Source organism: Artemia franciscana, chromosome 18 (genome assembly GCF_032884065.1).
Source record: "Artemia franciscana chromosome 18, ASM3288406v1, whole genome shotgun sequence".
NCBI lineage: Eukaryota > Metazoa > Arthropoda > Branchiopoda > Anostraca > Artemiidae > Artemia > Artemia franciscana.
In genome coordinates, this window is record NC_088880.1 from 24889713 (window position 1) to 24915083 (window position 25371).

Consider the following 25371-nt stretch of genomic DNA (forward strand, 5'->3'; position numbering starts at 1 on the left):
AGGATTCAAGTCCGCAAATCCTTGTCATTTGGACATCCATAAGAATAGCCGTCAGTTTCCAACCAAATTTTGCCTTAAGTAAAAGCTAGGCTCATGGTTGTGGCTTCTTAGGCTTCCCATCTGATACGATCTCTGTTAGAGATGGAAATTGAACATTGTTGCATTTGTACCCATAAATTTAGCAGGGATTACCAGGGATTTGGCTAACATCTGTCTTTATATCTGTAACAGTACTATATTTTGGCCGGCTAATAACCACAGGTAGTCGTCCTTTTGAGAGTCGGGTAGTATTTCAACCTCTATGCGGGAGGAGGACTCAAGTCCGCAAATCCTTGTCATTAGGACATCCATAAGAATAGCCGTCAGTTTCCAACCAAATTTTGCCTTAAGTAAAAGCTAGGCTCGTGGTTGTGGCTTCTTAGGCTTCCCATCTGATGCGACCTCTGTTAGAGATGGAAATTGAACATTGTTGCATTTGCACCCATAAATTTAGCAGGGATTACCAGGGATTTGGCTAACATCTGTCTTTATATCTGTAACAGTACTATATTTTGGCCGGCTAATAACCACAGGTAGTCGTCCTTTTGAGAGTCGGGTAGTATTTCAACCTCAATGCGGGAGGAGGACTCAATTCCGCAAATCCTTGTCATTAGGACATCCATAAGAATAGCCGTCAGTTTCCAACCAAATTTTGCCTTAAGTAAAAGCTAGGCTCTTGGTTGTGGCTTCTTAGGCTTCCCATCTGATGCGACCTCTGTTAGAGATGGAAATTGAACATTGCTGCATTTGCACCCATAAATTTAGCAGGGATTACCAGGGATTTGGCTAACATCTGTCTTTATATCTGTAACAGTACTATATTTTGGCCGGCTAATAACCACAGGTAGTCGTCCTTTTGAGAGTCGGGTAGTATTTCAACCTCTATGCGGGAGGAGGACTCGAGTCCGCAAATCCTTGTCATTAGGACATCCATAAGAATAGCCGTCAGTTTCCAACCAAATTTTGCCTTAAGTAAAAGCTAGGCTCATGGTTGTGGCTTCTTAGGCTTCCCATCTGATGCGACCTCTGTTAGAGATGGAAATTGAACATTGTTGCATTTGCATCCATAAATTTAGCAGGGATTAACACGGATTTGGCTAACATCTGTCTTTATATCTGTAACAGTACTATATTTTGGCCGGCTAATAACCAGAGGTAGTCGTCCTTTTGAGGGTCGGGTAGTATTTCAACCTCTATGCGGGAGGAGGACTCAAGTCCGCAAATCCTTGTCATTAGGACATCCATAAGAATAGCCGTCAGTTTCCAACCAAATTTTGCCTTAAGTAAAAGCTAGGCTCATGGTTGTGGCTTCTTAGGCTTCTCATCTGATGCGACCTCTGTTAGAGATGGAAATTGAACATTGTTGCATTTGCATCCATAAATTTAGCAGGGATTAACACGGATTTGGCTAACATCTGTCTTTATATCTGTAACAGTACTATATTTTGGCCGGCTAATAACCACAGGTAGTCGTCCTTTTGAGGGTCGGGTAGTATTTCAACCTCTATGCGGGAGGAGGATTCAAGTCCGCAAATCCTTGTCATTGGGACATCCATAAGAATAACCATCTGTTTCCAACCAAATTTTGCCTTAAGTAGAAGCTAGGCTCATGGTTGTGGCTTCTTAGGCTTCTCATCTGATGCGACCTCTGTTAGAGATGGAAATTGAACATTGTTGCATTTGCACCCATAAATTTAGCAGGGATTACCAGGGATTTGGCTAACATCTGTCTTTATATCTGTAACAGTACTATATTTTGGCCGGCTAATAACCACAGGTAGTCGTCCTTTTGAGGGTCGGGTAGTATTTCAACCTCTATGCGGGAGGAGGACTCAAGTCCGCAAATCCTTGTCATTGGGACATCCATAAGAATAGCCTTCAGTTTCCAACCAAATTTTGCCTTAAGTAAAAGCTAGGCTCATGGTTGTGGCTTCTTAGGCTTCTCATCTGATGCGACCTCTGTTAGAGATGGAAATTGAACATTGTTGCATTTGCATCCATAAATTTAGCAGGGATTAACACGGATTTGGCTAACATCTGTCTTTATATCTGTAACAGTACTATATTTTGGCCGGCTAATAACCACAGGTAGTCGTCCTTTTGAGGGTCGGGTAGTATTTCAACCTCTATGCGGGAAGAGGATTCAAGTCCGCAAATCCTTGTCATTGGGACATCCATAAGAATAGCCATCTGTTTCCAACCAAATTTTGCCTTAAGTAAAAGCTAGGCTCATGGTTGTGGCTTCTTAGGCTTCTCATCTGATGCGACCTCTGTTAGAGATGGAAATTGAACATTGTTGCATTTGCATCCATAAATTTAGCAGGGATTACCAGGGATTTGGCTAGCATCTGTCTTTATATCTGTAACAGTACTATATTTTGGCCGGCTAATAACCAGAGGTAGTCGTCCTTTTGAGGGTCGGGTAGTATTTCAACCTCTATGCGGGAGGAGGATTCAAGTCTGCAAATCCTTGTCATTAGGACATCCATAAGAATAGCCGTCAGTTTCCAACCAAATTTTGCCTTATGTAAAAGCTAGGCTCTTGGTTGTGGCTTCTTAGGCTTCCCATTTGACTCGACCTCTGTTAGAGATGGAAATTGAACATTGTTGCATTTGCACCCATAAATTTAGCAGGGATTACCAGGGATTTGGCTAACATCTGTCTTTATATCTGTAACGGTACTATATTTTGGCCGGCTAATAACCACAGGTAGTCGTCCTTTTGAGAGTCGGGTAGTATTTCAACCTCTATGCGGGAGGAGGATTCAAGTCCGCAAATCCTTGTCATTGGGACATCCATAAGAATAGCCATCTGTTTCCAACCAAATTTTGCCTTAAGTAAAAGCTAGGCTCATGGTTGTGGCTTCTTAGGCTTCTCATCTGATGCGACCTCTGTTAGAGATGGAAATTGAACATTGTTGCATTTGCACCCATAAATTTAGCAGGGATTACCAGGGATTTGGCTAACATCTGTCTTTATATCTGTAACAGTACTATATTTTGGCCGGCTAATAACCACAGGTAGTCGTCCTTTTGAGGGTCGGGTAGTATTTCAACCTCTATGCGGGAGGAGGACTCAAGTCCGCAAATCCTTGTCATTGGGACATCCATAAGAATAGCCGTCAGTTTCCAACCAAATTTTGCCTTAAGTAAAAGCTAGGCTCATGGTTGTGGCTTCTTAGGCTTCTCATCTGATGCGACCTCTGTTAGAGATGGAAATTGAACATTGTTGCATTTGCATCCATAAATTTAGCAGGGATTACCAGGGATTTGGCTAGCATCTGTCTTTATATCTGTAACAGTACTATATTTTGGCCGGCTAATAACCAGAGGTAGTCGTCCTTTTGAGGGTCGGGTAGTATTTCAACCTCTATGCGGGAGGAGGATTCAAGTCCGCAAATCCTTGTCATTAGGACATCCATAAGAATAGCCGTCAGTTTCCAACCAAATTTTGCCTTAAGTAAAAGCTAGGCTCTTGGTTGTGGCTTCTTAGGCTTCCCGTTTGACTCGACCTCTGTTAGAGATGGAAATTGAACATTGTTGCATTTGCACCCATAAATTTAGCAGGGATTACCAGGGATTTGGCTAACATCTGTCTTTATATCTGTAACGGTACTATATTTTGGCCGGCTAATAACCACAGGTAGTCGTCCTTTTGAGAGTCGGGTAGTATTTCAACCTCTATGCGGGAGGAGGACTCAAGTCCGCAAATCCTTGTCATTAGGACATCCATAAGAATAGCCGTCAGTTTCCAACCAAATTTTGCCTTAAGTAAAAGCTAGGCTCATGGTTGTGGCTTCTTAGGCTTCTCATCTGATGCGACCTCTGTTAGAGATGGAAATTGAACATTGTTGCATTTGCATCCATAAATTTAGCAGGGATTAACATGGATTTGGCTAACATCTGTCTTTATATCTGTAACAGTACTATATTTTGGCCGGCTAATAACCACAGGTAGTCGTCCTTTTGAGGGTCGGGTAGTATTTCAACCTCTATGCGGGAGGAGGATTCAAGTCCGCAAATCCTTGTCATTGGGACATCCATAAGAATAGCCATCTGTTTCCAACCAAATTTTGCCTTAAGTAAAAGCTAGGCTCATGGTTGTGGCTTCTTAGGCTTCTCATCTGATGCGACCTCTGTTAGAGATGGAAATTGAACATTGTTGCATTTGCACCCATTAATTTATCAGGGATTACCAGGGATTTGGCTAACATCTGTCTTTATATCTGTAACAGTACTATATTTTGGCCGGCTAATAACCACAGGTAGTCGTCCTTTTGAGGGTCGGGTAGTATTTCAACCTCTATGCGGGAGGAGGACTCAATTCCGCAAATCCTTGTCATTGGGACATCCATAAGAATAGCCGTTTCCAACCAAATTTTGCCTTAAGTAAAAGCTAGGCTCATGGTTGTGGCTTCTTAGGCTTCTCATCTGATGCGACCTCTGTTAGAGATGAAAATTGAACATTGTTGAATTTGCACCCATAAATTTAGCAGGGATTACCAGGGATTTGGCTAACATCTGTCTTTATATCTGTAACAGTACTTTATTTTGGCCGGCTAATAACCACAGGTAGTCGTCCTTTTGAGAGTCGGGTAGTATTTCAACCTCTATGTGGGAGGAGGATTCAAGTCCGCAAATCCTTGTCATTAGGACATCCATAAGAATAGCCGTCAGTTTCCAACCAAATTTTGCCTTAAGTAAAAGCTAGGCTCATGGTTGTGGCTTCTTAGGCTTCTCATCTGATGAGACCTCTGTTAGAGATGGAAATTGAACATTGTTGCATTTGCACCCATAAATTTAGCAGGGATTACCAGGGATTTGGCTAACATCTGTCTTTATATCTGTAACAGTACTATATTTTGGCCGGCTAATAACCACAGGTAGTCGTCCTTTTGAGAGTCGGGTAGTATTTCAACCTCTATGCGGGAGGAGGACTCAAGTCCGCAAATCCTTGTCATTAGGACATCCATAAGAATAGCCGTCAGTTTCCAACCAAATTTTGCCTTAAGTAAAAGCTAGGCTCATGGTTGTGGCTTCTTAGGCTTCTCATCTGATGCGACCTCTGTTAGAGATGGAAATTGAACATTGTTGCATTTGCATCCATAAATTTAGCAGGGATTAACACGGATTTGGCTAACATCTGTCTTTATATCTGTAACAGTACTATATTTTGGCCGGCTAATAACCACAGGTAGTCGTCCTTTTGAGGGTCGGGTAGTATTTCAACCTCTATGCGGGAGGAGGATTCAAGTCCGCAAATCCTTGTCATTGGGACATCCATAAGAATAACCATCTGTTTCCAACCAAATTTTGCCTTAAGTAGAAGCTAGGCTCATGGTTGTGGCTTCTTAGGCTTCTCATCTGATGCGACCTCTGTTAGAGATGGAAATTGAACATTGTTGCATTTGCACCCATAAATTTAGCAGGGATTACCAGGGATTTGGCTAACATCTGTCTTTATATCTGTAACAGTACTATATTTTGGCCGGCTAATAACCACAGGTAGTCGTCCTTTTGAGGGTCGGGTAGTATTTCAACCTCTATGCGGGAGGAGGACTCAAGTCCGCAAATCCTTGTCATTGGGACATCCATAAGAATAGCCGTCAGTTTCCAACCAAATTTTGCCTTAAGTAAAAGCTAGGCTCATGGTTGTGGCTTCTTAGGCTTCTCATCTGATGCGACCTCTGTTAGAGATGGAAATTGAACATTGTTGCATTTGCATCCATAAATTTAGCAGGGATTAACACGGATTTGGCTAACATCTGTCTTTATATCTGTAACAGTACTATATTTTGGCCGGCTAATAACCACAGGTAGTCGTCCTTTTGAGGGTCGGGTAGTATTTCAACCTCTATGCGGGAAGAGGATTCAAGTCCGCAAATCCTTGTCATTGGGACATCCATAAGAATAGCCATCTGTTTCCAACCAAATTTTGCCTTAAGTAAAAGCTAGGCTCATGGTTGTGGCTTCTTAGGCTTCTCATCTGATGCGACCTCTGTTAGAGATGGAAATTGAACATTGTTGCATTTGCATCCATAAATTTAGCAGGGATTACCAGGGATTTGGCTAGCATCTGTCTTTATATCTGTAACAGTACTATATTTTGGCCGGCTAATAACCAGAGGTAGTCGTCCTTTTGAGGGTCGGGTAGTATTTCAACCTCTATGCGGGAGGAGGATTCAAGTCTGCAAATCCTTGTCATTAGGACATCCATAAGAATAGCCGTCAGTTTCCAACCAAATTTTGCCTTATGTAAAAGCTAGGCTCTTGGTTGTGGCTTCTTAGGCTTCCCATTTGACTCGACCTCTGTTAGAGATGGAAATTGAACATTGTTGCATTTGCACCCATAAATTTAGCAGGGATTACCAGGGATTTGGCTAACATCTGTCTTTATATCTGTAACGGTACTATATTTTGGCCGGCTAATAACCACAGGTAGTCGTCCTTTTGAGAGTCGGGTAGTATTTCAACCTCTATGCGGGAGGAGGATTCAAGTCCGCAAATCCTTGTCATTGGGACATCCATAAGAATAGCCATCTGTTTCCAACCAAATTTTGCCTTAAGTAAAAGCTAGGCTCATGGTTGTGGCTTCTTAGGCTTCTCATCTGATGCGACCTCTGTTAGAGATGGAAATTGAACATTGTTGCATTTGCACCCATAAATTTAGCAGGGATTACCAGGGATTTGGCTAACATCTGTCTTTATATCTGTAACAGTACTATATTTTGGCCGGCTAATAACCACAGGTAGTCGTCCTTTTGAGGGTCGGGTAGTATTTCAACCTCTATGCGGGAGGAGGACTCAAGTCCGCAAATCCTTGTCATTGGGACATCCATAAGAATAGCCGTCAGTTTCCAACCAAATTTTGCCTTAAGTAAAAGCTAGGCTCATGGTTGTGGCTTCTTAGGCTTCTCATCTGATGCGACCTCTGTTAGAGATGGAAATTGAACATTGTTGCATTTGCATCCATAAATTTAGCAGGGATTACCAGGGATTTGGCTAGCATCTGTCTTTATATCTGTAACAGTACTATATTTTGGCCGGCTAATAACCAGAGGTAGTCGTCCTTTTGAGGGTCGGGTAGTATTTCAACCTCTATGCGGGAGGAGGATTCAAGTCCGCAAATCCTTGTCATTAGGACATCCATAAGAATAGCCGTCAGTTTCCAACCAAATTTTGCCTTAAGTAAAAGCTAGGCTCTTGGTTGTGGCTTCTTAGGCTTCCCGTTTGACTCGACCTCTGTTAGAGATGGAAATTGAACATTGTTGCATTTGCACCCATAAATTTAGCAGGGATTACCAGGGATTTGGCTAACATCTGTCTTTATATCTGTAACGGTACTATATTTTGGCCGGCTAATAACCACAGGTAGTCGTCCTTTTGAGAGTCGGGTAGTATTTCAACCTCTATGCGGGAGGAGGACTCAAGTCCGCAAATCCTTGTCATTAGGACATCCATAAGAATAGCCGTGAGTTTCCAACCAAATTTTGCCTTAAGTAAAAGCTAGGCTCATGGTTGTGGCTTCTTAGGCTTCTCATCTGATGCGACCTCTGTTAGAGATGGAAATTGAACATTGTTGCATTTGCATCCATAAATTTAGCAGGGATTAACATGGATTTGGCTAACATCTGTCTTTATATCTGTAACAGTACTATATTTTGGCCGGCTAATAACCACAGGTAGTCGTCCTTTTGAGGGTCGGGTAGTATTTCAACCTCTATGCGGGAGGAGGATTCAAGTCCGCAAATCCTTGTCATTGGGACATCCATAAGAATAGCCATCTGTTTCCAACCAAATTTTGCCTTAAGTAAAAGCTAGGCTCATGGTTGTGGCTTCTTAGGCTTCTCATCTGATGCGACCTCTGTTAGAGATGGAAATTGAACATTGTTGCATTTGCACCCATTAATTTATCAGGGATTACCAGGGATTTGGCTAACATCTGTCTTTATATCTGTAACAGTACTATATTTTGGCCGGCTAATAACCACAGGTAGTCGTCCTTTTGAGGGTCGGGTAGTATTTCAACCTCTATGCGGGAGGAGGACTCAATTCCGCAAATCCTTGTCATTGGGACATCCATAAGAATAGCCGTTTCCAACCAAATTTTGCCTTAAGTAAAAGCTAGGCTCATGGTTGTGGCTTCTTAGGCTTCTCATCTGATGCGACCTCTGTTAGAGATGAAAATTGAACATTGTTGAATTTGCACCCATAAATTTAGCAGGGATTACCAGGGATTTGGCTAACATCTGTCTTTATATCTGTAACAGTACTTTATTTTGGCCGGCTAATAACCACAGGTAGTCGTCCTTTTGAGAGTCGGGTAGTATTTCAACCTCTATGTGGGAGGAGGATTCAAGTCCGCAAATCCTTGTCATTAGGACATCCATAAGAATAGCCGTCAGTTTCCAACCAAATTTTGCCTTAAGTAAAAGCTAGGCTCATGGTTGTGGCTTCTTAGGCTTCTCATCTGATGAGACCTCTGTTAGAGATGGAAATTGAACATTGTTGCATTTGCACCCATAAATTTAGCAGGGATTACCAGGGATTTGGCTAACATCTGTCTTTATATCTGTAACAGTACTATATTTTGGCCGGCTAATAACCACAGGTAGTCGTCCTTTTGAGAGTCGGGTAGTATTTCAACCTCTATGCGGGAGGAGGACTCAAGTCCGCAAATCCTTGTCATTAGGACATCCATAAGAATAGCCGTCAGTTTCCAACCAAATTTTGCCTTAAGTAAAAGCTAGGCTCATGGTTGTGGCTTCTTAGGCTTCTCATCTGATGCGACCTCTGTTAGAGATGGAAATTGAACATTGTTGCATTTGCATCCATAAATTTAGCAGGGATTAACACGGATTTGGCTAACATCTGTCTTTATATCTGTAACAGTACTATATTTTGGCCGGTTAATAACCACAGGTAGTCGTCCTTTTGAGGGTCAGGTAGTATTTCAACCTCTATGCGGGAGGAGGATTCAAGTCCGCAAATCCTTGTCATTGGGACATCCATAATAATAGCCATCTGTTTTCAACCAAATTTTGCCTTAAGTAAAAGCTAGGCTCATGGTTGTGGCTTCTTAGGCTTCTCATCTGATGCGACCTCTGTTAGAGATGGAAATTGAACATTGTTGCATTTGCACCCATAAATTTAGCAGGGATTACCAGGGATTTGGCTAACATCTGTCTTTATATCTGTAACAGTACTATATTTTGGCCGGCTAATAACCACAGGTAGTCATCCTTTTGAGAGTCGGGTAGTATTTCAACCTCTATGTGGGAGGAGGACTCAAGTCCGCAAATCCTTGTCATTAGGACATCCATAAGAATAGCCGTCAGTTTCCAACCAAATTTTGCCTTAAGTAAAAGCTAGGCTCATGGATGTGGCTTCTTAGGCTTCTCATCTGATGCTACCTCTGTTAGAGATGGAAATTGAACATTGTTGCATTTGCATCCATAAATTTAGCAGGGATTAACACGGATTTGGCTAACATCTGTCTTTATATCTGTAACAGTACTATATTTTGGCCGGCTAATAACCACAGGTAGTCGTCCTTTTGAGATTCGGGTAGTATTTCAACCTCTATGCGGGAGGAGGACTCAAGTCCGCAAATCCTTGTCATTAGGACATCCATAAGAATAGCCGTCAGTTTCCAACCAAATTTTGCCTTAAGTAAAAGCTAGGCTCATGGTTGTGGCTTCTTAGGCTTCTCATCTGATGTGACCTCTGTTAGAGATGGAAATTGAACATTGTTGCATTTGCATCCATAAATTTAGCAGGGATTAACACGGATTTGGCTAACATCTGTCTTTATATCTGTAACAGTACTATATTTTGGCCGGCTAATAACCACAGGTAGTCGTCCTTTTGAGGGTCGGGTAGTATTTCAACCTCTATGCGGGAGGAGGATTCAAGTCCGCAAATCCTTGTCATTGGGACATCCATAAGAATAGCCATCTGTTTCCAACCAAATTTTGCCTTAAGTAAAAGCTAGGCTCATGGTTGTGGCTTCTTAGGCTTCTCATCTGATGCGACCTCTGTTAGAGATGGAAATTGAACATTGTTGCATTTGCACCCATAAATTTAGCAGGGATTACCAGGGATTTGGCTAACATCTGTCTTTATATCTGTAACAGTACTATATTTTGGCCGGCTAATAACCACAGGTAGTCGTCCTTTTGAGGGTCGGGTAGTATTTCAACCTCTATGCGGGAGGAGGACTCAAGTCCGCAAATCCTTGTCATTGGGACATCCATAAGAATAGCCGTCAGTTTCCAACCAAATTTTGCCTTAAGTAAAAGCTAGGCTCATGGTTGTGGCTTCTTAGGCTTCTCATCTGATGCGACCTCTGTTAGAGATGGAAATTGAACATTGTTGCATTTGCACCCATAAATTTAGCAGGGATTACCAGGGATTTGGCTAACATCTGTCTTTATATCTGTAACAGTACTATATTTTGGCCGGCTAATAACCACAGGTAGTCGTCCTTTTGAGAGTCGGGTAGTATTTCAACCTCTATCTGGGAGGAGGATTCAAGTCTGCAAATCCTTGTCTTTAGGACATCCATAAGAATAGCCGTCAGTTTCCAACCAAATTTTGCCTTAAGTAAAAGCTAGGCTCATGGTTGTGGCTTCTTAGGCTTCTCATCTGATGCGACCTCTGTTAGAGATGGAAATTGAACATTGTTGCATTTGCACCCATAAATTTAGCAGGGATTACCAGGGATTTGGCTAACATCTGTCTTTATATCTGTAACAGTACTATATTTTGGCCGGCTAATAACCACAGGTAGTCATCCTTTTGAGAGTCGGGTAGTATTTCAACCTCTATGTGGGAGGAGGATTCAAGTCCGCAAATCCTTGTCATTAGGACATCCATAAGAATAGCCGTCAGTTTCCAACCAAATTTTGCCTTAAGTAAAAGCTAGGCTCATGGTTGTGGCTTCTTAGGCTTCTCATCCGATGCGACCTCTGTTAGAGATGGAAATTGAACATTGTTGCATTTGCACCCATAAATTTAGCAGGGATTACCAGGGATTTGGCTAACATCTGTCTTTATATCTGTAACAGTACTATATTTTGGCCGGCTAATAACCACAGGTAGTCGTCCTTTTGAGGGTCGGGTAGTATTTCAACCTCTATGCGGGAGGAGGACTCAAGTCCGCAAATCCTTGTCATTGGGACATCCATAAGAATAGCCGTCAGTTTCCAACCAAATTTTGCCTTAAGTAAAAGCTAGGCTCATGGTTGTGGCTTCTTAGGCTTCTCATCTGATGCGACCTCTGTTAGAGATGGAAATTGAACATTGTTGCATTTGCACCCATAAATTTAGCAGGGATTACCAGGGATTTGGCTAACATCTGTCTTTATATCTGTAACAGTACTATATTTTGGCCGGCTAATAACCACAGGTAGTCATCCTTTTGAGAGTCGGGTAGTATTTCAACCTCTATGTGGGAGGAGGATTCAAGTCCGCAAATCCTTGTCATTAGGACATCCATAAGAATAGCCGTCAGTTTCCAACCAAATTTTGCCTTAAGTAAAAGCTAGGCTCATGGTTGTGGCTTCTTAGGCTTCTCATCCGATGCGACCTCTGTTAGAGATGGAAATTGAACATTGTTGCATTTGCACCCATAAATTTAGCAGGGATTACCAGGGATTTGGCTAACATCTGTCTTTATATCTGTAACAGTACTATATTTTGGCCGGCTAATAACCACAGGTAGTCATCCTTTTGAGAGTCGGGTAGTATTTCAACCTCTATGTGGGAGGAGGATTCAAGTCCGCAAATCCTTGTCATTAGGACATCCATAAGAATAGCCGTCAGTTTCCAACCAAATTTTGCCTTAAGTAAAAGCTAGGCTCATGGTTGTGGCTTCTTAGGCTTCTCATCCGATGCGACCTCTGTTAGAGATGGAAATTGAACATTGTTGCATTTGTACCCATAAATTTAGCAGGGATTACCAGGGATTTGGCTAACATCTGTCTTTATATCTGTAACAGTGCTATATTTTGGCCGGCTAATAACCACAGGTAGTCGTCCATATATGTAATCAAAACGGAAACTTTTTAAGATCAAGAACTACATAAAAGAAGAATTCAGCGTATCCATTTTCTCACTATTCTACGCATAATACATTAAAAATACATTGTTCACTATACTCATTAACTATATTAATAGATTTTTATTTATGTGTACGTAAAAATATTTTTGAAATTTTCTAATTGCACGGCAAACGACGAACGTTAAGCTGAACTTGTAAGTTTTTAACCGAAAGACGTAGTCGCATATGTTGCTTCGCAGCTGCGGTCAATTGGTCGCAGATATTTCAACATTTCACAGGACCTATACTGCTAAAACTCAGTTCAAGTTTACAACCCTAACACATATTTGATGTCTCTCTCAACAGATCAGCTCCAAATCTGGACGTTGATTTTAGGGACTCTCAAACACAAAGTAAAAAAAGATTTCAGAGAAATAAGTTGAGTCGCCGGGCTTTTCATTTCCTATATTAAATAATTTATCACTACTAATGCTTAAATTTGTGTTACTTTTTGTAAAGTTATATTAAGATATCTTATTCAGTGACAAATATGAAATACAACAAAATTGTGAAAAAAAAGATAATTCGAGTTGATCAAACGCAGTGAAGTGGATTTTTAATTATTTTGAAAAATAAAGAATAAAACATTATCCTGAATTAAACACCAATCTATATATATAAAAATAAGTTGTTTGTGGGTTATGTCTGTCTGTCTGTCCGTCGAGTGACGTCGTGTTTGTCCGCATATGACGTCTGAATTATTTCACACTAATACAAAAGAAGAAAAAAACTAAAAAAGGTAAAAACTACAAAAAAACTAAAAAGAAAAAAACTAAAAAAGCTAAAAAACTAAAAAAAAGGTAAAAAACTAAAAACTAAAAAAAACTGAAAAACTAAAAAAAAGGCAAAAACTACAAAAAAAACTAAAAACTAATAAAAAAGCTAAAAAACTAAAAAAACTAAAAAAACTAAAAAAAGGTAAAAAACTAAAAAAAACTAAAAACTAAAAAAGAAAAAAAATAAAAAAAGGAAAAAACTGAAAAATAAAAGAAAAAACAAAACTAAAAAAATATGAATAAAAATAAAAAAAATAAAAAAGATAAAAACTAAAAAAAAAAACTAAAAAGAAAAAACGAAAAAAACTAAAAAAGCTAAAAAAAAGGTAAAAACCAATAAAAAAACTAAAAAGAAAAAAAGGAAAAAAAACTAAAAATTTTTTTCATCATATAATATGACGTCTGAATTATTTCATCATATACCAATTCAAAAACGAATGTATTCAAGCCGATGTAGCTGAGTTGATAAGGCGTTATGTTCCAGGTTCTAGGTTCAAGAGTTTCCAGGTTCGAACTTTGGCTTTAGCATTAATATAAAAGAAGCAAAAATCTAAAGAAGGTAAAAACTACAAAAAAAAACTAAAAAGAAAAAAAAATAAAAAAATCTAAAAAAGCTTAAAAACCAAAAAAACTAAAAAAAAAGGTTAAAAACTAAAAAAAAACTAAAAAAAGGAAAAAAACATAAAATAAACTAAAAATTAATAAAAAAAAACTAAAAAAAAGTTAAAAAACTAAAAAAACTAAAAAAAAATAAAAAAGGTAAAAACTAAAAGGACTAAAAAAGAAAAAAAATACTAAAAAAAGGAAAAAACTGAAAAATAAAGGAGAAAAAGAAAACTAAAAAAATAAAAATAAAAATAAAAAAACTAAAAAGATAAAAACTTCAAAAAAAACTAAAAAGAAAAAAGAAAAAAACTAAAAAACCTAAAAAAAAGAAGGTAAAAACCAATAAAAGAAAACTAAAAAGAAAAAAAGGGAAAAAATTGAAAATTTATTTCATCATATACCAATTCAAAAACGAATGTATACCGGGATGACGACTGGGACACAGGGAATATAAATGACGACCGGGACGCAGGGACACAACTACAACGGTGACGCCGGGGGCACAGGGGGGATATATAAATGACGACGGGGACACAAGCAATGTTCGATTAGCAATCACCATCAACAAAGCTCAATGGCAATCATTAGAATCATGAGGTATAGATCTGAATATGGATTGTTTTTCCCATGGACAATTATATGTTGCATGTTCAAGAGTCGGTAAACCTGACAATCTATTTATATGCACAGACAATGGGGCAACGAAGAATGTTGTATATTCACAAGTTTTACGTCGTTAAAAACATAAATTGACTTTGCATCCAGTTGAACTTTATCCTTTTCAATCTTAGACATCGTGACAGATGAAAACTCGGAACAATCTATATATATAAAAATAAGTTGTCTGTGTGTGTATGGGTCTGTCTGTCGGGTGACGTCATGTTTGTGTGTCGACTGACGTCATGTTTTCAACTAACGAAATTACAGACCGGGACATCGGGACACAGATGACGACCGGGACACCGGCACAAAGGGAATATAAATGACGACACTCAAAGAGAAAGCGACCGGGACAAAAGGAATGTTCGATTAGCAATCAACAAAGCACCGGGACACAAATGACGACCGGGACACAGGGAGTATAAATGACGACCAGGACATAAGTAAAAAAAAAACTAAACAAAAACTAAAAAGAAAAAAAAAACTAAAAACTAATAAAAAAACTAAAAAATCTAAAAATCTAAATAAACTAAAAAAGAAAAAAAATGAAAAAGGAAAAAAATAAAGGAGAAAAACAAAACTAAAAAACGAATGTATATACAGACCGGGACACCGGGATACAAATGACGACCGGGACACAGGGAATATAAATGACGACCGGGACACAGGGACACAACTACAACGGGGACGCCGGGGGGCACAGGGGGATATAAATGACGACCGGGACACCGGGACACAAGGAATATAAATGACGCCCGAGACACTCAAAGAGAAATCACAGACTGGGACACCGGGACACAAATGACGACCGGGACACAGGGATTATAAATGACGACCGAGACACAGGGACAAAACTACAAAGGGGACGCCGGGGGGCACAGGGGGATATATTAATGACGATGGCGACACAGGGAATGGTCGATTAGCAATCACCATCAACAAAGCTCAAGGGCAATCATTAGAATCATGAGGTATAGAACTGAATACGGATTGTTTTCTCATGGACCATTATATGTTGCATGTTCAAGAGTCGGTAAACCTGACAATCTATTTATATGCACAGACAATGGGACAGCAAAGAATGTTGTATATTCGCAAGTTTTACGTAGTTAAAAACATATATATATATATATATATATATATATATATATATATATATATATATATATATATATATATATATATATATCTATATTCACAGGTGGGACATAGGGACACAACTACAATGGCGCGTAACTAATATGGCGCGTAACGACAACAGCTAGTAATAAAATAAATATAAAGTGTTACGTTTCATGGCCTGGAGTAGTATAATCTTTTTTTTCTGTTTCTTTGAATCTATTTGGTCAATTAAAAAGGGCACTAGAACATTATATTTCCGTCTGAATGAGCCGTGTCCCGATCTTCTAGGACCACTGGTTGGATACGATCACTTCTAGAAAAAAAAGAGAGAAACATCCAAGTAAACACGTAAACACATCCGTGATCTTTCTTTTAGCCAAAAAAAAAAAAAAAAAAAAAAAAAAAATCCGTATTTTTGTAATTAGGAGCTTGAAACCTCTATAGTGGGCTTATTAATTCTCTCTAATATGTTGAATCTGACGGTGGGATTTTTATTAAGATCTCTTAACTTCCTGGGGGTTCTTCCCCTTTTTCGAAAATGAGGCAAATGTTCCTCGGCTCCTAGCTTTTGATGGGTAATACTTAAAAAAAAATTAATGAATTTTATATATTTGGAATGAGCATTAAAAGCCAATTCTTTTGATGCATCAATTGCTATCAAAATTCCGTCTTTTAGAGTTTCTGTTGCTATTGAGCCGAGTCGCTCCTTACTTATAGTTTGTTACCACGAACTGTTTGATGAGATTGATAAGAGAAGCAAAGCTAATAGCCACTGATTTTCAAAGGGTGGACAGTAATTGTGGTATTATGGTAATTAGTTACTGTTAGCCACAATAAGCTAATATGGTAATTAACTACATTAAGAGATAAAAGTAGAATTATCTTAAATAAGATGTAAATCTTCCAGGTTCTCTTAATAAATGTCGGGTTCTCAATGGCGGGTGCGAAGATATTTGCCGTCTCACTGAGAAAGGTGCAGCTTCGTGCCACTGCTTCACAGGAAGAGTATCACTAGTTCAAGACCCGCGTCGCTGTGTCAGTTATGCGGTGAATTGTAGCACAAATGAATTTGCTTGTAGCTCAGGAAAATGTATACCTTATGAGCTGACCTGTGATGGCGTACCCCAGTGCCCTGACCTATCTGATGAACTGCCAAGCTATTGTGGTAATTGTTTTAGTTTTATCTAGTGTTATTTAAGGATTTTTTTTTGCTTTATCACTTTAAAGGTGAATTCCAACCAAATAATAGTAGGTTCAAAGTATTTAATAAGTTCCAAACAATTGTACTTGCAATTTATGTTTAAGCTACATAAAATTCCTTTCAGTTAAATTGTTTTTTCGGCTGTTATATCATTCCCGTTTATGAAGGTGAATGTCCCCCTCCTCAAACCTCACTGTCTGTGCTGACATTTTATCAATCTATTACTGAAAGTATTTTTAGGAACAAAAAATATAGCTAGTGGGAAATTGCAAGTAATATGTCTCATTGTATTTCAAAAATATCTGAATGGAAAATATTAAATGGAAAATATTATTGTTTAAAATAAACGAGCTTTTTTGTTATTGAGAAATCGTGAAAATGGCTTATTGTCCCATTTCGATTGCTTTGATGTTTGACTCTTCGTTGTTAAATCACTGGGGCGGAGGAGTCAAATTTTAGCTTGTTGAGCGCGAGGAGGAGGTTTTATTTAGGAGGCAGACCCTCAGATATATGGAACAAAGGAACGTAACCAAAATTTTTCTGCGAAAGCAAAACTTTAATTTAAAGAGTAAGGTTTGGAGTTAGGGGGATAGCCCCTTGCCTCATGTTTGATATGGTATTATTAGGTATTGTATTTAAAGTCAATATAAATTAAATAAAATGTTTTATTTTTATCAAAAGTAAATACGCCATTAAAAATGAAAATTAACATAAATTTTTCTGTATTTAAGGGGGCTGCTCCCTCCCGCATCAACCCTTCACTTCTTATGTTTTAATGAAAGCAGTTTGAGTTTAACAAATACAGCCAATTGGCAATTGCCCTTGTTTTAGATCAGGCGTCTTGAAGTATTTGGAAAATCAGTCAAAATTTATCGTAAATAGTGAAGGTTTTAGGGGTAGGGGGCAGCTTCCTCATACATAGTATACTTTATTTTCATTATAAGTTTTAATGTCACCCTTTAATTTTTTTGGAAAACAATAATTTATTTAAAAGTTTAATCAATATTAAAATCAAACACATTAGTAAAACTCACTCTTGGGCCGCTATTTAGGCTCAGGAATTCAGTAATTAGTCTTGCTGTGAAACTGTAACCTAACTGAGGCTTTATCGATGGTGTACTCGGTGCTCTCAGCTTGTTCGATTTTAGTGTTCTATAAAAATCGGTAGAGTACGAAATTTTAGGTAGAAAGCTTTCAGGGGTGATGATAGAACAAACTTGTATTCTTCTTTTTTTCACAGTGTCCTTAAAAGAACATGCACCGAACATAGCTTAAATAATCTATTCCCTTTTAAAATGTTGAAGTAAACCCTTTTATTTTAGCATATAGAAAGTGCCCTGATGGTTTTTTTCAATGTGCCAACAATCGTTGTATTTTCTCGAATCAAACATGTAATCAAGTTAATGACTGTGGTGATCATAGTGATGAAAATGATTGTCATTGTGATGAAGGTCAGTTTAAGTGTAGCAGTGGTCCTTGTATTGCAATTAAGTACAGATGTGACAAAGACCAAGATTGCTCTGATGCCAGTGATGAGATAGGCTGTCGTAAGTTTATTTTTGCTTATAATTTTAGCCAGTTTATTTTTTTATTTTACTCATTAAGTTTATACGTAAGTTCATTTTTACTTGTTTGTCGTAAGACTATTTGGTAAGTATATACCAGATTTCATTGCTAATGCAAGGCCAAAGTTCCTTACAAGGCCAAAGTCAATACCTTTTTTAGGCTGTTTCTAGACTTAGTTATTGCCTTTCTCGCAATTCCAATTTATGATACCGGTAAGCCCAGTATCACTTTATTAATCTCAATCTTTTACTCTTACGTTATAAAATTCTAGAAACTACCTTCAAAATTTTCCTAAATACTTATATCATTCACAAATGAAATCCGTTAAATTTCACTAGCCTAAATTATATATATACTCAATGAATTTTTAATAGTACGTCCCTTTTCTTGTTATTAACTTAACGGCAGACTGTTCACAAACGGCAAAAAGAAAAGCGTTGCACTAGTGAAAGTTTATTAAGTATATATAATTTGGTCTACATATTTGCACATTGGAAGGGGAGGGTGAATAAAGAATGATGGTATCCCTTTATGAATGATATGAGTGAGTTTTATAATTTTTTATTTAAAGTAGTCTCCAGAATTTTCCAGAGTGTCCAGAATTTTCCATAGTGTTCCTCCTTGAGTTTGAAAAAAAAATGTAAGGGAGTAGGTGTTGCTTTAGGGTTCATTTAAAGGCTAGAGTAGGAGTTGCCAAACTTGCTTGAGGCTTATGTTCCCTGTCTAAGTTTTTGGCATTTAGTGTTTTTTGTTCTTTTCTTTTTCAGTCCCAAGGTATTTCAACTTAATGCCTTAATTTTGTCATCATCTAATCGATGAGCTTCAGTTTTGTCCATTTTCCTATTAATATTTTTGAAATTACTTTCCTTTTTGTTATTGAAAATTCGTTGAATGTTGAAAATCATGAATAAAAAAATAAAATTGTCCTCTTTTGTAAGTAACGAAAGATTATTTTGTAAAAAAAAGTCTAGCTAATATTCTACTTCTGTTCCTGTGAATATATATATCTGATAATAACGAATCCATTGATTTACGTATCTTGTACTATTGGTGCAATTTACTGCAGCGTTTCTATGCATAAATACAAACTCTGATTTAAAATTTTGGTGGTGCACTATCCTCTTAGCTTGAAAAAGAAAGGTTGCACAGCCACTAGTGAGCTCTAAGTTGAAAAGGCTTGATTATTTTCTGACCAAGAATGAGGAGGCCAGACTGAGAACCTGACAGACCCTGGAAGACAACTTTAATAGAAAGCCCCTCGTCTAATGTGAGGAATCTAAATAGCCTGCATAAATACAAGCTTGGCTCCCACTCCTAGTGTTTAACTGATGCAAGAAATTAAATTGTTAAAAAAAAGTTTGGCTTTTAAGGCTTTTATCCATTGATTTACGTATCTTGTACTATTGGTGCAAGTGTTTTTGCACCAGTGTTTTTGTACTAGTGTTTTTATTGTAAGGGTGTGTGTTTCAGCGGGAATTAAAACCCTTATTACCCACATGTAACATGGCTCAGACTTTTTGAGAGCCGCCAAGATTAGCTACAAACTATGAAATGTATCGCATTATCTCTTTATAGCACCCCTTTAGATACCAATACAGTTATGAAAACTCCTATCTTGTCCATGAGAAGCTTTTGGTACAGAGCTCTGAATTTGGCGCATCCTCCGAGCCCGCGCTCTGACGCGTAAATCGTACTACAACACCATTGCATACACAGCTTAGATACCAATACCAGATTCCTGTCTCCAGCCGCTAGCATCGCTACCGTGCACTGTGTCCCAAAATAAATCGAGTTTTCATAATTGTATATTGGTAGCTAAGCTGTGATAGCACCTAAGGAAAAATAGAGATTAGCTAGTATGTTTCTACGAGTGAATTACTGTAAGTTAAAATGCAGTATATTGCTTGTGATTTGTGGTTCTATCACGCTTATTAGATTGGACGGATTCCTTTAGATATTTTATAAATCTTGAAACAAATTGTTTTACTGCGGAAGCCTTTGCCTATAGCAGTAAAATTCAATAATAGTAGAAAGCTATATACATAACAGCCTTGTAATTTACGCTATTTTTTTGTAATTACCTGGTCATTTTGCCTGGTAAATAAACTGTCCTGAGTTAAAAGTATGGTTGTGTCATTGTAAAAGATTTAACAAACAATTTTGGGTCTACTACAACTTATAAGGGGGCCGCTTCTTCCGACAGGGTATGAACAAGGAATCGATATGACAAACAGTCTTGCGTCGTCCTGGATAGCTGTACAACGCACCAGAGGTTGAAAATTTTAATCCACATTGTCGGACATGCTGTCAAACAATGATTTATGGCTCACTTATTACCGTTCTACTTGAACCAAGTTAACTAGTTGTCTGTATTAACTAATTGAAAAATTAAATAACTTATTGATTAAAATATTGAGCAACTGTGACTGAACGTACTTTTTTTAGTATTCCTATATTTACCACCAAGCTAATTTATTAGGTCTTATCTTCTTCTAACTTTTTAACTCCCTAGTTTCCGTGATATCTCATTTTTGGGTAACTAGTGATTTTATATCACCTACTTTTATTTTATTTTGAAAGTATATCTTACTTAGGGTCTCAGCTGGTGTTTTGTTATTGACATGACATGTTGCAAGGCCTTCTCTGTCAAGATTTGGGCTAAGATTCTTGGAGGCTGTTGGAGTAAATATACCTGATAAACTGATGTGTCCTTAGTGTGTTCTTATCTTGAGCAACTTTTTGCGTAGTCGAATTGTTAGTTGCAGTAGTGGTTACGTGTTGCTAAATTATTGATTTTTGCAGCCCCTGTTGATTGTAAAGCTAATTCTGTGTCTGCCAACGTAAATTCAAGTGAGCTAATAAATTGTGTTAACACGACAGCATGCATTCTTCCTAGCTGGTTATGTGATGGACAAAATGACTGCTGGGATAATTCTGATGAACAAAATTGCCAACCATCATCAGCTTCTGCAGTCGGTAAGTCAATAAGTTGAGATTAATTTATCTACTTAAGTTGGAACAAAAGAGTAGACAGGTAGATGTATCATGAACAGAAATCTGAACAGAAAAATTTTATTCGGAAATTAGGTGGCATTAATTTCCCTTTTTATTACCAATGTCGTCACTGCCGTTTTAAAAAATGTCGTTTTTCATAAATTCCTAAAACTCAAAAAATTTCATAAAACTAGAGAATTTTTAATGTTGAAATTCGTTTCATTACCTACAAGTTACCTTACACGCTAAAACATAGCATTACTGTAATAAAATGTTGTATTTTCTATTTAATTGGTTCTATGAATTTTTTTTTTTACCATGCGTTTGAGCCACCATTTTCAATTTTAATTGGCCTATTCCTTAACCCTACAAAATTATTCGTCCTACTACTTCATGTCGAAGGAGTAAGTCGTAAGGTTTGTAAGCCTTGGACTTTTGAATAGTGTATCAGTTCCTTTTAGTTATGCTGAGTTCCATTTTTAGTAACAACTCAAAATTTTAACTGCAATCCGAAAAATGGTTGCTTATTCAGAAAAGCGAATTTTTCCACTCTGCTACTCTAGTATCTTCGTTGAAACCCCAAAAACAAAAATCAACAGAACCCATAGAAATAAAATGGAATTGTAGTATCATTGACAAGTTAGCTTCCAGCAAGAGTTCGACAATAATGTTTACGTTTAAATATAGAGATAATGTTTTTATAAGGATTTAGCTAATGCTTTAGAGTATTTTGATTTAGATTTCCACATTAAGTCCTAGATACGGGATTGACATAAACGGAAAGGATCTGCTCTATTTGGGGGAGTTGGGGGGGGGGGGGGGGGTTAATTCTAAAAATTAGAAAAAATTAGGCACTTTTAACTTGCGAAAGAGTGATCTTATCTTATGAATGAAATGAATATCTTAATGAAATTTCATATTTAGAAGGACCTCGAAACTTAGATCTCTTATTTTTTATTCTGATCGGGTCCTGTGTCATTAGGGGGGGGGGGGGGAGAAAATCTTGGAAATGCTTAAAGCGAAGAGATCAGGATGAAACTTGGTGGAAAGAGTAAGCACAAGTCCAAGATAGGTGACTGACACAACTGGACCGGATCTGCTCTCTTTGGTGGAGTTGGGGGGGGGGGGGGGAGTAATGCGGAAAAATTAGAAAAAATGAGGTATGTGTAACTTACGAACGGATGATCAGATCTTAATGAAATTTGATATCTAGAAGGATCTTGTGCTTTAAAACTTTCATTTTAAATCTCAACCAGATCCGGTGACATTGAAGGGAGTTGGAGGGGGAAGCCGGAATTTTTGGAAAACGTGAAATCGAGGTATCTTCGAATGGGTGATCGGATCTCAATGAAACTTTATATATAGAAGAATCTTATGTCTCAGATGCTTCATTTTCAATTTGAATCGGATCCGGGGATATAGAGGGTTGGAGGGGGAAAACAGAAATCTTGGAAAAGAAAAGTGGAGATATCGGGATGAAACTTGACGAGCGCAAGCTTTAGATACGAGATTGACATAATTGGTACGGATCTGTTCTCTTTGAGGGAGCTGGGGGTTGTTAATTTGGAAAAGTTAAAAAAATTGAGGTATTATTAACTTTAGAACGGGTGACCGGACCTTAATGAAATTTGATATTTAGAATGAACTCATGTCTCAGAGCTCTTATTTCAAATCCCGACCAGATCTGTTGATTTTTGGGGGATCTCGAGAGGGAAACCAGAAATCTTGGAAAATGCTTATGAATGTCATAGATACGTGACTGACATAACTGGACTGGATCCGCTCTCTTTGGGGGAGTTAGATGGTGGGGTTCAGTGCTTTGGCGAGTTTGGTGCTTTTGGACGTGCTAGGACGATGAAAATTGGTAGGCGTGTCAGGGAGCTGTACAAATTGACTTGATAAAATCGTTTTCCCCGATTCGAACATCTGGGGGCCGAAGGGAGAGGAAAAATCAGAAAAACTGAGGTATTTTTAACTTGCTAGTGGGTGATTGGATGTTAATGAATTTTGGTATTTAGAAGGACCTCGTGACTCAGAGCTCTTATTTTAAATCCCGACCGGCATTAAGCCTCTGATTTTCCTTTTAAAACAATCTATTGATTCTTAGAATTTTGCTAGAGCTCATATCATATGAGCTCATGGCTCTTGGCACTTCCGACCTCGTCATAAGTGCCATATGAGCTCTTTGCTCTTGTTCTTTTTTGTAGGAATCATTGATGTCAAAGAAAGGATCCTAAAAGATCAGAGGATGGCTCATTCGAAAGTGGCGTTTTAAGTGACCAAACAGAATCGTGGGCTACTAGCCCTCCAAAGATATCTTTCCCCAAAGATACTTGAACGAAATTTCGAAATAATCATTTGGTTCATCATGATTGAAAGGTCCTCTTCTTGGGATGACATGACTCCCCACAACCCCTTGAAAAAGTGCTGCAAGTTTTGTAATTTGTCCATTGTTTAAGTATAGTATTTGTTATTGGGAAAAATAAGGATATTTTTCACTGGGGAGTTTTTTGAGAGGGGGGGGGGGTCCTTGGGGATAATTTTCACTGGTGAGAAAATTTATTGGGAGGAATTTCTCTGAATTCATATGCTTTTCTTTTTATTTGTCTTTTTTTCTATTTTGGATGCACAATTTTTATAAGTAGAGAATGTTATGGGGGAAATTATCGGCGGGGATCAAATTGTCTGGCAGGATTTTTCAATGGAAAAATGTGGGTTAAGTCCACTTGGGTCCTGTAGCATGACTGCACTCATAGTTTCTACCTTAGACCTTAGTCCCTCCAGTACCAGACGTGGTACTTAGGGCATCAACAAAGCCTTGCCAGACGCCCTGGAGCAGAGCGGCAGCCGTGACGTCCTCCCACTGTGGTTGTAACTACAACTTAGCACTCTTCAGATCTCAGTCGCTCTGTCGTCGGAGGGTGTGTTTCGGTCGCCCTCTTTTTCCCCCACCCTCGGGTTGCCACTCGTAAACAGCATTTGGAAGACGGTCTCTTGACATTCCGAGGACATGAACAAGATAGGTCCATCTTTTCAGCTTCAGGAGATCAGTGACTGGCGGTTGACCTGTTCGTCTGCGGACCACTACGTTCGTGATCCTGTTCTTCCAAAAAATGCAAAGGATTCTTCTGAGGCAGACATTTTCAAATGCTAAGATCCGTTTTTCCAGATGGAAATTCAGCTTCCAGCATTCACTTGCATAAAGGAGAATGGACGTGACCTTGCTATTCAACAGACGGAGCTTTAGACGCAAAGAGTGTTTTTTGCTTGGCCATACTGGTTTCAATCTATTGAATGCCGATGTTGCTTGTCCAATTCTCCTTTTTACCTCGTTGAATATTCTGCCATCATATTCAATCCAACTTGCAAGATATTTGAGCTGCTGGAGTTGGATGTGACCAGGCTCTTCGATTTACCAGTGTTTATTATTAATTCCACTTACTCAGCCTTTTCTGCTGTGATGTTAGGTAGTAGCTGCAAACGTTGCTTCGCCTCTAGAATCGCCTACCTCGTCTGTGAAGTCTAAGTTTGTGACCTGTTGACCACTGACTTTTACACCAAAGCCTGATGCTTACCGTAGGACATAATCCATTGCTAGGCCAAATAGGAACGTGGATAACACACATCTTTGTTTCACCCCAGAGAAAATCTTAAAGAATCGTGTCTCCCACTATTCCGTTCTGCCACAACATTCGCTGTCTTCATAGAGGGCTATTATTATATCGACTAATTTATTAGGTATACTATAAAATTTCAAAATCTTCCATAAAACATCACGATCGATGGAGTCAAACGCTTTTTCGAAACCAATAAAGAGCAGATAAAAATTTTTGTTCCATTCTCGTGACTCTTCCATCATCAGCCTGAGGATAGAAATAAGGCCAGAACATGATTTTTATATGTAAAAATGGTATTTTCAGACGAAATCTGCCAAAATTTTTTACAAGATCATGAAAACTGCTAAGTAGGATTGCTACTATGCTACCCCACTTTTTCTACGGCTAGCCAAAGGAGTACGCTGTTCAATGCTCATAAGAAAAAAAGCTTCGACAACGATAGTCATCCCTGAAAAAAAAAACCTGTCCAATTATTTATCAGGAGGGGCCTGACATATCACAGTATAATATAAGGGTTATAATTTCCTTGGATTTCCAGGTGGATTTCTCGATCCAACCTTTTTATGGCACTTGGTATTAACCAAGTGACATATAGCAATCGCCAATTCTGTCGGTCTGTCTGTCTGTCTGTCTGTCGGTCTGTCTGTCGGTCCCGGTTTTGCTACTTTAGGCACTTCCAGGTAAGCT

At 38.4% G+C, this 25371-nt stretch overlaps 1 protein-coding gene across 3 annotated transcripts in view; it reads left to right on the top strand.

Moving 5' to 3' along the window:
* The window catches only part of LOC136038798 (low-density lipoprotein receptor-related protein 1-like), a gene marked incomplete at its 5' end in the record, with an annotated part of 269617 nt that overhangs the window by 17005 nt on the left and 227241 nt on the right, over positions 1-25371 (top strand). For all 3 annotated transcript variants that reach the window (XM_065722181.1, XM_065722182.1, XM_065722179.1), the window contains 3 exon segments: positions 16214-16471; positions 17830-18054; positions 20876-21049. In XM_065722181.1, the coding sequence (XP_065578253.1) occupies positions 16214-16471; positions 17830-18054; positions 20876-21049 (657 nt within the window).